The 14,442-nt window shown below is 36.5% G+C and overlaps 1 protein-coding gene across 1 annotated transcript in view; it reads right to left on the bottom strand.

The window, feature by feature from the left end:
• LOC109081608 (A disintegrin and metalloproteinase with thrombospondin motifs 2) overlaps positions 1–14,442 on the bottom strand; it is a 104,390-nt gene that overhangs the window by 66,656 nt on the left and 23,292 nt on the right. The window contains 1 exon segment of the mRNA XM_042770536.1: positions 8,912–9,083. Within this exon segment, the coding sequence (XP_042626470.1) occupies positions 8,912–9,083 (172 nt within the window).

Genomic DNA, 14,442 nt, shown 5'->3' with positions numbered 1-14,442 from the left:
CCTCACAGTCTGTAAGTACATTTACATATGTAAAGGATTTGCCACTGATGATTCAAACACGAGTTTCTGAGCAGTGTAGAGCAGCAGTTTTCAATTCCAGTTCTCGTGTCCCTCTGCTCTGCACATTTTGTATGTTTCTCTTATCGCTCAGACGTTTTGTTCTTTTCAAGCATAAGTGCCCTACGAACTGGACATCACAGGATATTCCGGCATGATTCCAGTTCGAAGTGAACGTATATGTTCCATTCAGAGTGCATTGAAGTGTGCCAGACGTGAATTTAAATTGTATTTATTTACGGAGGTATATGATGTCACACTTGTCTGTGTTTGAAGACGTTGTGCAGCACAAATCTGTGAAAGAATGTTCCGAAGTGAGGTAAACTTCAACAAATTTCCCCTGCTCAGGGAGTAGGGAGCAATGAACACTGTGTAGGGACCATGTCAATGGGAACACAGATAATGCACAAAGCTCTTTTTCTAATGAGCTGATTATTATGAGCTGGTTGTAGAGTAGCACTTGCTGTTTGTCGTTTCTTCCAATCACAAATGCAGACATGTTTTTGCTTACAGTACATGACGTGATGCAAAGCAATGCGTAAAAACACAGTATAAGTCATTATAATCCATAATTATGTGCCCACTGGATGCAACAAATGGCTCATTTATAATGGTTTTTATTGTTTTTGTCTTGTCGCGCCGGTGTTCTGACCAGGACACGCATCACAGTATAGTAAGGGGCTCTTGAGGCATTCAGCCAATCACAACGTACTGGATAGCTTGCCAATCAGAGCACACCTCGCTTTTCAGACCAATGAGCTTTGTAAAAAAATTATGCGTTTTAGAAAGGCGGGGGGCATAGAGGAGAAACAGTAATGTACAGTATGTGGAAAAATAATGTTTTTTTTTAAAACTTAAGCTGCACAAACACATTTTATTACACCAAATACACAAAATATGTTTTTTTTTAGCAACATCATATGACCTCTTTAGTGCTTAATGCAGCAAATTCTGCCACAACACATTTAAAACAATCAATGCATATAGAGTAAAAATGATGGACAATAACTGACCTCTCAGTGACCCATTGGGTAACACTCAAACCAAAAAAAAAAAGAAACGGGATTTTATTTATTTCAGTTTATTTTCCTCACTTCTGTCCATTATGTGTGTGATTCTCCAAAGACATGAGTGTAATGGGCCTGGACAGTCACTGTGGTAGGAGGCTGCACTTTAGAACTGGGATTAAATGGCTGCTTATTTGGCCTGCAGCTTTGCTTGAAAAACAGTCACAATGTGGGAAAGGCCAGTTAAATTGATTCAGCAGGAGATTTGGTGCAGTGGTTATGACTCTGGACTTATAAACTGGAAGGTTGCGGTTCAATTCCTACAAGACACAAAAGTTATTCTGGAGGGATCATTCCAGTATTGATCTAATGGTGCCTTTGTAAGGTGGCAGCACCTTAAGTTTATGGAAAGAAATTCTGCTGGGCCTGGGCAATTGGCAAATGTATAATAAAAGAAGAATTAAGTTCTTTACTGCATTTTTTTTTTCTTTACTGTTTTAAAAATAAGATAATGATATTCGGCAGATAGCCAAATAGATGTTGGAATAATGTTATTAAGGATGCAATTTATTAAAATCCTGTGTGACATTCAAAACATTCTTTATTCTTCCCCTTTTTTGCAATGGAAATAGTGATATGGAAATTGCTTTTACATAATAAAACAGCATAAGAAACAATAAAAACCACTCGCCAAATATGACACATGAGATTCGGTGAGTCACTATTTTATCCTGTTCATGTGGGTGGTGCACATCATCTCAGAGGGGATTTGCCAATATGGACAGAATAACAATGTGACAATTAAAGTGCTACTACACTAATTTGTTGGATGCTTCACCCTATTTTTCCAGACAAAATCAGTGTAAAATTAAACCCTCTTGACAGCTGTCTACTTCTGGTCTACCAAATGAACCATCTATCTGTGACCCAAACAGAGTTCAACTATTATTCAGACAAACTGTATTTGGTTGAAGAACATCCTGAGGGTGAGGCAGCAGTCGAAGCAGGTGATGCATTGTAGGATACGCCTCATGGGGGTCCATCTGTCTGTGCATGTCTCAGTCCACTGACCAAAAAATATTCTCTTGATAAAGAGAAGAAGGGAAGGGACATGAAATCCACATAGACTCAGATTTTTGGAAACAAAGTGCCTCTATTATTGTTGGGTGATAGAGCTAAAAACGTTACAATATTTTCATCTTTAGGCAAAAATATATGTATGTATATTGAATATTGTCTTAAGTTAAAAAAAAAGAAGATAACAATACACTATTTAAAAATCTGGAATATTCTATTATCTGTATTATCTGAATTAAGATAAATATATATGTTGAATTTTGGGCTGTCAAAATTGACATGACAATAATACATTAACAGTTAAAAATAGCGACATTAAAGCAGGCTCTATCTGACCCTATGAATCACCCGTAGTTCAAGCCAGGGTTGCCAGATCTGCAGTTTTTCTCTATACCAACCATTATTTGTAGCGCGCCTCCCATCCAATAATCACAAAGAGCTCTGTGCTTTCTTACTTCTGATAAGAAACAAAGTCTTGGCTTTCAAATCCTGTACATTCTATCATGAAATACAAACAATGAATGCCATTTTGATGCTTTTAAATGTGTTGTGACAGATCGCTGTAGCACCTCAGTTCAAGCAGCAGCGCAGCGCGTGAGTCTCTTCCACTTTAATGAGTTATAGCACAAATTAACACGAAATAAAACATCAGAAGGTATATTGAAAGATACAGTACAGCTTACCAAAATGTATCATGTCTAATGTAATCGCTCAATCAGTGTTTCAACCGCGGAAAGATGGCAATAAAACAGATTGTGAACAGTATGTCATTTAACGTAGCATGTACCTCAGCAAAGTTATCCAATGTTCAACAATTTCATTAGTTAGCTATAAAACAACACTAAAGTGGAGTTTTTTTTTTACTTATAATTATATATGCATGTTTTGAATAAATCTGGCTTGAAGACTTCATGTATTTATGAAGACTATGTGCAAATGAGTTGTAAACAGACATTTAAAGCTGTCCTATTATCCTCTATTATTCATTATATTATTTTGGTGTACTACAACATGCTCTCATACTTAGTGGTTCGAAAAACGAAAAAACGCATTATTTTTCAAATTTTTTACATTATTACAATACCTTTCTCCCCAGCCTGGAGAAAAAAAAAAGCCTGATTAGTTCCAGGTTTGATGAAGGCCCGCCTTCCGAAAAATGAAATGTGTTATTGGTTAGCTGTCCCAGTGTGTTGTGATTGGCGAACAGCTTAGACGGTGTATCAGTACTGCCCCGCCCCTTGCCAAAGCAGTAAGTTGTGTCTGCTCCAGTTAAGAATGGGATCAATATTGCCATTATCAAATTGAGCGGTTTCAGAGCCCAAGAATATTAAACAAGAGGATTGCACACAGAACCTTTGCAAGACATATAAGAATGGTAACTAGGGTTGGGCTGATAGACGATGGCATCGTCCTTCGCCGATGGCTGATAGACATCACAATGTTGAGCCAGCATCGTGACACCCCCCCCCCCCCATACCCCCCGCAATCCGCCACATCCAATACCGTTTTCGTTTTATGTACTGTAATGTAACAGGCAACTGTTAGCAAACGTTATTTGTTTTCCATGCCTTTCTGGATATGGATTCAGGCTTCGGGCACACCCCCACCCACTGAAAAATAACTGCATTTATTATGTACAGATAAGTGCAATGGTAATATGTATTATGTTTATTTTCAAAAATTCAGAAATTCAAAAGGTACTTTAAATATGCATTGCTGTTAATTTTAATAGTTATTTATGAATTACTTTACATATTACAAAACATGAAGCACTTCTTTTTCGTCATCGTCTTGTCTGATTTTCAGTAGGAGGGAATTATTTTAATGATATTCTAATGGACTGCTTTGGACATCACAAAACCCGGAAAACAATGCTGTAGTCCAAACAAGACATTTGCTGTAGTTCTTGAAAAGGTTTTTTTTTTTTTTTTTTTTTTTTTTTTTTTTTTTTAAATGAAATATCTCCCTTTAGAGTGGACTTTGAGATTTATAATTTGTAGATTTTTTTATGCCCAAACATACACACTACACACAGACTATAATTCAAAAAGTGAAAAAGCATAAAAGCATAATGGGACCCCTTAAAATTTTTATTTGAGTATAATTATACTATCTGAAAATAAATAACAGTTGAATATAATATCTCTGTGGTTAATTTTAACCTTTAATATTGATAGCAATGTGCAAAATGACAGGGCTAACCGGTGTGGTTAACAGCATTGGTTAGGAGGAGAATTTTTTTCCTTAAGAAAATCAAAATCGGTAATGGCATTGGTATTGCAGATATCATTCTGAATAATCGCTATCGGTATCGGCAGTGAAATTCAGTATTGGTGCATCAAATAAATAAACCGAAATATGCTTTCTGTTGTAAAATCCAAATGAACTGTTTTTCATGAAGTTAATGAATTGGTTTTAATTTAATTAAAAATAAATATGTTTTATGGGAAACCAATTTTATTCTTTTAGAAAATAGAAAAGTGATGTACACTATTTAAATCCGTTGCACAGGATTTTAATTATATCTATGAAATTGGGGCTCCTTGGCCTCCCATTCTCTACTAATCAAATGTTATCATCATTAAAAAAAAAAATGCAGTACCATGCAAAATTAATATAATGGCTCTTTTTTAAAACCTAATTGAATAATCTTAATATTCACAATGCTGCATTATTTTATAGAACCAGCAAAATCATTATGCACATATAGTAAATTCTCTAAAGTCACCCAGTTCTTGTTGCAATAATTCACCATGAAAGAAATGTTTCAGGAACTCACAGTTTGATTTATGATTTACAATACATAATGCTCATGTTCAACAAATTTTACTATGGCAGACATTAAATTGTAACAGACTGGTAGACCTCTTAGTTCACCTCAAGAACAACCATTAAGCTGATATTGTATAGCACCTGGTATGAAATCTGGGAAGGTGAAATGCAACATAGCAGGAACACAACTCAGTTATGTTGTCTTTGTGTCACATGACCATCTGGCCATGAAAAACTTCTTCACAGTAGAGTGCAGCACGACCACCTCCCAAGCGTCGCTTCCCACGCCATCCAGACTCACCCTAGTGCTTCAAAGGCGCACACTGCAGCTCACCAAGCAACACAGAGATTACTTTGTACATGTGTACAGAGATGCATTTATTAAATGCATATACAACAGGGTGTGTGGCTCAGTATGGATAATATTATCATAACAGGGTGTTACACAGAAAGAAAAGCATGCAAACACACACACACACACACACACCATAACACTCCAGAAGTGGAATCAGCTGAGAAGCAGGTGTCAATGACAAAGCATTAACACCAGTCTACACTTTGCTAAGATCTGTCTCCTTCCAGATCCTTCTGTGATGCACTCTTATGGAAACAAATTTTTCCTCTCCACAGCTTTTATTCCTTTATTATAGGCGGCTCTGGTGTCAGGCGCGAGCGCTCAGAATAGACCTTCATAATCCCCCATATTCACTGAACACTCCAGGACCCGTTCAATGCACAGCTACACACAATGCAGCAACGACTGAAAGTTATGATGCTCCTCATACCAGAGCACCGTCGCGTCTACGCCTCTAGTGCTAAAGGTCATGATTGATTGACCTTTAGGTGATCAATTGGACAAAAACACAGGCAAGCTTTTATTTTTTTCATTTTTGTTAAAACAAAACAAAACAAAACTTAATAGCACTTTGCAATAAGGTTCCATTTGTTAACTTTATTTAATGCATTAACTTACATTAACAATGAGCAATGCATTTGTTATAGTATTTATTCATTTTTTTCACGTTAGTTAATAAAATACAACTGTTCATTGTCAGTTCATTTTAGCTCAGGTCAATTAAATAACATTAATAGAAACAACTTTTGATTTATTATAAGTATGTGTTGGAATCAACATAAATGCTTGAGAAGTATTTTTCATTGTTAGTTTATGTTATGTAATATAGTTAACTCATGTTAACAAATGGAACATCACTGTAAATTGTTTCCAAAAACAACTGAAACAGGATTACAATTTAAAAAAATTCAAAAAAAAAACACACACATAAAAATAAAATATTTATTACTTATCACACACACACACACATGTTTGTTTTTGTGAAAAGTGGGGACATACCATAGGCGTAATGGTTTTTATACTGTACAAACTGTATATTCTATCGCCCTACACCAAACCTACACCTAACCCTACCCCTTACAGGAAACTTTGTGCATTTTTACTTTCTCAAAAAAAAGCATTTTGAAAAATGGGGACATGGGTTATGTCCTCATAAGTCACCCTCTCCTTGTAATACCTGTGTCATACCCATGTCATTATACCAATTGTGTCCTTATATGTCACAAAAACACACACGCACACACACAAAACATCACAAAACATTGTAACAGAGCAAAATATAATGCAATTATTTATTTGAAGCACTAATTAATTCATACTATGCTTTATTTAAATAAAGGTAAAAATATTTGTTTCCTATAAATAGCCAGAAAGTGAAGACCAGATAAATATTTATTTTCATTTTAATTAATGAAAATGTGTTATCTGATTCTGTATTCATTTCATAATCAATATTATTTATCCATCCCTTTTAATTTTGATGTGTTTAGTGAACAGCTACTGTAAGTTTGTTAGAAAGGCGAAACCAATTATTAATTGCATAATTGTTTATTTGCATGTACAACAGTTATTTTTTTCCCATATGGCTGCCACTCCTCTGACAAGAAATGGAACCAAATGTTGTTTTTGTTTTTGTTTTGTTTTTTCATTTTTTCGTTTTTTCCCCCCACAAATCGAATGAGTATAAAAACTGTACAGAAAGTTCAAAATGTAAAAAATCAATAAATAAAAACATATGACACATATGAATGCTTAGACTACTTGGACCATTACCACTTGCACATTTATTTATTTTTTTCATTAAACATATCCTTAAAACAAAAACAACATTTTTAAAGTGCCAATAGTCAGTTTCAGAGGGCTTTACACAACAGATGTACTGACATGCCGCATGGTTTTGAATTGATTTTCTACCTCCTGAATAAGTACATGACCAAATGGTGCTAACAACATCTCAACAGCTGCTTGGCAGAGCTACAAAATGTCACTTGTAAGCATTCAATCGACAGCATGTTTAAATGCTCAAAAGCTACCTAAAACTAAAATTTGCCATTAAGAACGTAAGAGGGAGGAAATTTTGAGCTCTGAAAGTTTGTGTTCATAGTACATCAAGGCTTTTATCTGAAAAGTCATTTTATTTCTCTGTAAATTATTCACTATCATCATTAGGGGTTATCACATATCACATAAATAGGTCAAAATCTCATATCATATCCAGTTGTGTTTCATGTATATTGGAAGTTATTTTTGGTCAAATAAACACCTTTTACACAAAGCTGAAAACTGTTTAAACAATACAGTACATTTTACTGAGTGGCTGTCTCATAACCAGTGTTGGGGGTAATGCATTACAAGTAACGCGAGTTACGTAATCAGATTACTTTTTTCAAGTAACTAGCAAACAAACCCATTACTTTTTTATTATTTAAAAAAAAAAAAAAGAAACTTTTTAAAAAAAGTAACGCCAGTTACTTTGTATTCCCATTTTTTGACTGACAAGCCTCCTGTTCCCATATTGGGAGAAATCGGAAGTATGGAGGCGTTGTGTGCGCTCTGTGAACATGATGTTACTGTAGTTTCTAGACTAAATGTGAATGTGCGTTAATTCATCCCACTCACAAAAAAAAACAAAAAACAAAACAGATTTAGTATTCATCAAAATTAATCAAGTGAAATGCAAACTCAGAATATGACGCAAACCTGCAATAACTAAATATATTAAATAACACAAATGTATCTATTCCCATTTTATTAACAGTGTCTTTGCTGCTGACCTTTAATGATCCAGTTCAACCATACTAATAATCAAAAAATGACTTTAGATAATCTAACAATTGTGCTTCATTGTTTTTTTTTTTTATTGCTGAAGAGTGTTGAACCTTCTTCTCCTGTGTTCTACTGTACAGACGTGAATTTACTTTTCCTTCAGCCTGAGGTTTATTCATTACACTTTTTGGTGTGAAAGGGCTTTTTTTACATTTGCTATAAATAGAACTTCTTATATTAAAAACAATCAAGCCCTGCTTCATATTTAAAAAGTAACGTGAAATTAATTTGCAAAAAGCTAATGTAACACACATTACTTTCCATAAAAAGTAACTAAGTAACGTATTTAGTTACTTTTTTAGGGAGTAACGCAATATTGTAAGGCATTACTTTTAAAAGTAACTTTCCCCAACACTGCTCATAACCGATTTCACAACCCAAATTTCTGTTCAATTACATGACTCACAATTACAGGTTGACAACACTCTCTTTCTTCAACGTGGCACTTCATTACAAATAATATAACGCATGATGTTCGACTGGCAGTCAGTGGACGAAGATCCAAACAGTGCAACCCAAGCTGACCAGAGGCCTCCTTTGACTCTTTGGGTTAACAATGCATGTCCACCACATGAACCATTAGTTATAACCACACTGACAGTAAATGTCAGTGCAACTATTTTGAAATGAAGTGCTTTAGAATCTAAATGCTTTAGATATGCTGAAATATAATACACAGCAAAAAAATTGCAAAAACACAAAACAAAAGAGATATAAAATTTTCTCTAAAAACACAAGAAAATTTTATTAAGTATGTACATACAAAAAAAATATGCAGGTTAACATAAACACTGAACAGCTGCTGAACAGGACTAACCTTTGGAGTGAAAATCTGCAGCTTGTGGGCTAACAGGAGGCTTCTTCACGGCAGCAGAACGGTACACAATGTGAGAACGGCCACCATCCTCTTCCTCCTGCTCAGTCACATGATTTCCCGTTTCCACGGGCTCAATGAAAAACTCCTCCTGCTCAGTTCTGATCATCCCTGCCTGTGAGAAGAAGAAAAAAGACATCAATACAGTGTGCCAAACTTATACAAATGTTACAATGCCACACCACAGGATAAACAAAGACGTTCTTCAAACTAATAACTGATATACTCCAGACATCTTGTGATAAACTGAGTGACACAGAGAATAAAGGACCAATGCCAGGTGTTCACTGGGCTGAAACCCTTACTGATGAAGATAGGAAGACGTTTTCAGTCCTTCTTCCTGGCCATGAGAAAGCAACTTAATTCATCTACACTATTTAATTTACTTCCTTGAAAAAACAGGTCACTGTTCATATTTTCCGGTCAAGCTGGTAAACATGGGGATATCCATATGTTTGGGTTGTTTGGAAATGTAATCCGTAATGAAAGATTTTAATTAAAATCAACATCACACCACTGCTCACAAAGACGTATGAAATGCATGACAGAAAATGTTTGTACATTTAAAAGAATTAAACAAGAAAAAATCATGGCTAAAAGGAAACAAGCTACACTTAGTGAACCAATGAAATCATTAGGCCTCTCTGTTCTTCGGTGTGTTCAATCTTGATTCTAGATAATTTTACGCCACAATTTCCATTTTAGCACCTTTTTATTCCTAATAAGGGCCCCTGCACAATGCAGAACCCTCCTCTGGGCAAACTTTAACACATAGCACTGAAATCCTCTTTCTAGCTTTCAGACTCTAAAAGGTTTAGTGTACCCTTAGGCCCCGTTTCACCTGCTCTGAGACACATTACTCCCACCGATATCCTCCCTAAGTCAGTCAAATCTCAATTTTATTTCCACACCTGATTTAGGATCAGTTCTTTTAACACCAGTTGCATCTTAAACACATGGACGTTTATAACAGGAGTGGCTCTGAATCAGATGTGGCACATATGAGACAGAAAGTGGATTTCAGAAGCACCCCAGAGAGTGATACGCCACAATGATTCCCAGAGGAGACAGATCGTCTGTCTTTTCTCATGGCTGGAGTACCATTGCAGATATGCATGCGTAGACCACTGTGTGACTCTACAGGTAAGTAGCAGTGGGTTCGGCTGACGCTTGCAAACACCTGTCATTAAAATATTAGCCCATTAAAGACCAGATTTTTCCCACAAATGTGCCTTCTTTCATTTGAACATACTGTGTAATGCTGCAATTCTTATTATTTTTTACATAAATACAACAACTTTAGAGACCGGTGGGCAAATATCTTATAAAAAAGTCATTGTTTGCCAGTTCTCATTTATTGGTCTAGGCTGGAGTTACCCTACTACTCATTTCGATAAGAAGCTGCTGTGCGACAATTCTGCCTACCACACAACACAAGTTGTAATCCCTTGATAGCTAATTGGCCAGTGTGCGTAAACCACCCAAGCATCAGTGGCTTAGGATAAGTGCATGTCAGCTGTAGCTTTTACACGGTTCACTGCAAATGATGGTTTCTTGACATGATTTACACCGAAAGGAGACTGAGGAGGGAGCCATCACCTCCCAAGCTGAGCACAGCTGGAGTTTGCTGAGCAAAAATGTGCTAAAAGATCCATATGTCAGCCTGAGTTATGTAAGCTATCTCAGAAGGGCATCTACTCTGGATGACCTTCTCTTCAATGAGAGGAAGAAGAGAACACAGAAACAGATAGAGAGAGAAAAAGGAAAGAAGAGGAAGGAAAGGTGGAAGGTAAAAGAAAAAAGGCCAGAGGGCGAGATGTATCCTTTCAGGAGGGTGAAAGTGTATCGCCTGATGCTAGTGACAGGAGAGTGAAAGATAAAAACGTCAAGCGGAGGTGCTAACACGCAGTGTCAGGTAATCTTTCTCTCTCTCGCTCGCTCTTGCGCTCTCTAGGTCCTTGCTCCAAAACAAGCGTTCGGAAAATTGCCTTCACTCTCCTTAATTCCATCTGTCTGTTTAGACAACTGGTAATTACCAGTCTTGCTGACTGCATCTATGCAGCATCCATAAGGGAAATCTCACACACACAAGCATAAATTCATGCCCCAGACATGCTCCACATGCACACTGTCGTTGTCTGTCCTCTCACGTTGACGTCTTAGACAGGAATGGGTGAATGAGCATGCACTGAGAATTACATGATCATTTTAGTAACTTCTGTGGCTCCTGAATAAAATTAGACGTGATAACCATGTGTATTATATATGCACACACATAAAGTCACTACTTGTCAGAAGTTTGGAATCATTAAAATTGCGTTTATTTGATCATAAATACAGTAAAAACAGTAGTATTGTGAAATAGTATTATAATTTAAAATAAATGTTTTCTATTCTAATACATATCATAATTTAATTTATTCCTTTAATATCTTTATAATATCATGCTTAATATTCTCACATTGTATAAATTGGTATTTGTGCATCAAAATATGCAGCTGTCACCTTTATATTTTAGGAGAGGGTCCCTAAACTGAATCATATTTTATGTGCGAAAAAAAAAAAAGTAAAAAATTCTCCATTTTAAATAACATTCTCTGGCCATATTTAATACTGTACATATTACACTTAAAAATAATGTGCCTGAAAAAAAATAGGAATTAAACAAGGCTAGGGCAACATATGCAAACAATCACAGAGTTATGACTGAGATTCTGTGCAAAGTATAATGAAGGCCTACAGATGGACTGGCTGTGATTTACTTCATTTATGTTATAAATCAAGTTTTCATCTGCTTATTTAGAAACACAGGTGATGCAGCTCACAGAAACTGTCAAAATTCAGAGAGACAAACTGGCTATTAAAAAAAAGAGTTCAAAAGTAATGCCAGTTTTGTGAAACAGAGTCTGTAATTCAGCTGCATTTCTGAGAAACTCTTGAGAGAAGGCTTACTTTCTCTGTTTGTGTGTCTCTCTCGGTTCATCCCTTCATCTCTAGGCCTTGCTGATGGATCTACACTGTGGCTCCTGCTCTAGAATACCAAACAGAGGAAGTGCAGAGCACACTGTGAGAGAGGAAAGATGACGTGAGGGACTCTGAGACACGGACGTATCGATCGTTGAAGGGAGAGGCAAGGAAGGGAGAGGGGACCGGACAAGTCTGTGCTGTCCCTTCAACTCTCAGAGGAGATGCTGAATAATACATCAGAGGCCTGCTTCAGCCAAAAGAACAGTGTGTTCACTTCCAAGACAGGATTTAGGAGACGAAGACAGAGCGGGCAGGTAGAAACAGAGCAAGGGCTAAAATGGCTCCTCGTCTTGGGTCTTTCCAGTTTGCTCACTTCTTTAAGTTCAGTGGATGAGGGCAAAGCAATTTAGAAGAGAGCCAAATAGGTCTGTCAGGATGGATAGAGAGCCAAACCCTAGAAGCCAAAAACAGTCAAACCTAAAGTCAAGCCTTTTAGCTTGGTTCATGACTTGTGATACGAGAAAACTTTGTGCTCACCCTGCAAGGCAAATGATCAGCTGTGTTGTTCAGGGACAGATTATGGTCACCAGCCCCTTCTTGCTGCAATTGTTATAGCCAAGTATATTATTACTATTTAAAGTAAATTTTTTCTTTTTTAATATATAAATTAAAATATAATTTATTCCTGGGACGACAAAGCTGCTAAAGTAACATTTTAATCGATGTGTTTGTGTAAGAAAAATATCCATATTTAGAACTTCATAAACACGTTTATGAGACAGTCGCGTTACAGCGGATGATGTAGGATGTAGGCGTTGCATAAGTTCCAGTGAAAAGTGACCGCTCACGAATTAGAAGTACAAAACGAGGAAAGAAAAATGTTAGAGTATTTCAATATAAGCCAAGAGGAGACTGGTTTTCCTTTGCTGTAAACAAAATTTGGTTCTAACAAGACTAGCATATTCTTACCAGAGCTTATGATATGCCTACATCCTGTGTCATCCACTGGAATACCACTCTCTCGTAAACATGCGTATGACAGTTAGTGAAAGCTAGAGATTACAATTTATAAAGTTTTAAATATGGATATTTTTCTTACACAAATGCACCACTCCACTTCAGAAGGCCTTTATTAACCCCCCGGAGCCAAGTGGAGCACTTTTTACGATGGATGGATGCACTTTTTTGCACTTCAAATTCTTGACCACCATTCATTGTCATTATAAAGCTTGGAAGAGCCAGGACAATTTTTTTATATAACTCTGATTACATTTGTCTGAAAGAAGAAAGTTATATACACATAGGATGGCTTGAGGGTGAGTAAAACATGGGATAATTTTCATTTTTTGGTGAATCTTGTATAAGCATATTTAGTGCAGTGTATGATATATACAAGAGACACTTACGTCAGGCAAGGTTCATGGAATTATCTTCTTTGCTAGATCTCAGACCATGATGACCCTAAGGCACTTACCCTACTGGCCTGGTTCATATTCTGTCCTTGGTTGTTATTAAATGGATGATGCGGGGTATGTGCATCATCTTAGTTAGCATTATACTCTTGCCGCTGTATTCATTCAGCTGTATTACAGCTGTGTCATACAATGACATTTCTCAGAAAGCAAAGTGAAAATGTCTATTTCACCAAATCTTATGCTGCATACTGACTGTGAAAAATGTCCTGAGCAATATGTGCAAATATAGTACAGTATGCAGTAAGCACATAAACTAGCTTTGTGACATAAACTGTTATTAGATTTATATCTTGTGGTCTACAGCACAACAGCTGCTCACTTGATGCCTTATTTGTTAGAAACTTGTTTCTCCTTAATGAAATAGGCAGTTAGCATTTGCACAAGGTGTAAAATCTTTTTGAAAGATGTAACACGATGGTTTCCATGGCACCGCCTATGGATTTCAAGGTGAGCAGGACCTAAAAAAAGACTAACCGTGACTTTGAGCAGTGGGGAGGCTGCCAGTTAGTGGCACATCAAAATGAAATGAAAGGGGATACATATTGCACTCTTTACACTGCGATCTCAGAAATACAAAAAACTGGCAAAACGAAAAATCATAAAGCAGTAAGCCACATGAGACTTTGCATTGCAGGGATTTTACCATGGTTGCAAGCTGCAAAGTGAACCCCTAAAAACCCCTCTGAAAGTCACTGTACTCATAAGGTGCAGAGACAAACTTTGAACCCTTGATGGACCACTTTGAACATGACCTATCTGCTCAGATTTTCAAGTTTTATAATACATTTTGAAATTTTAACCTTAACTTTTCTAACTGTAACTTATCTTTACAACGTGGTCTAATGTGCCACAAATCATTCCAGCCCTTAAATCCCATCTCATGCCTTTTATAAGAGCTTACAGAGGCTCTATACTAAATGTTGTTAAGATACCGTGACCTGGGATTCAATAGCAATCAACTGGAAAATGTTGTGTTCAGCTTTAAGGTTTAATCCTGTTCTATCATATCTCTCTCAGCCTGTCAGAGACAAT

The sequence above is a fragment of the Cyprinus carpio genome, chromosome A14 (assembly GCF_018340385.1).
Source record: "Cyprinus carpio isolate SPL01 chromosome A14, ASM1834038v1, whole genome shotgun sequence".
NCBI classification, from domain to species: domain Eukaryota; kingdom Metazoa; phylum Chordata; class Actinopteri; order Cypriniformes; family Cyprinidae; genus Cyprinus; species Cyprinus carpio.
The sequence above is the reverse complement of the archived record's forward strand: the minus strand, read 5'-3'. Positions and strand labels throughout refer to the sequence as shown.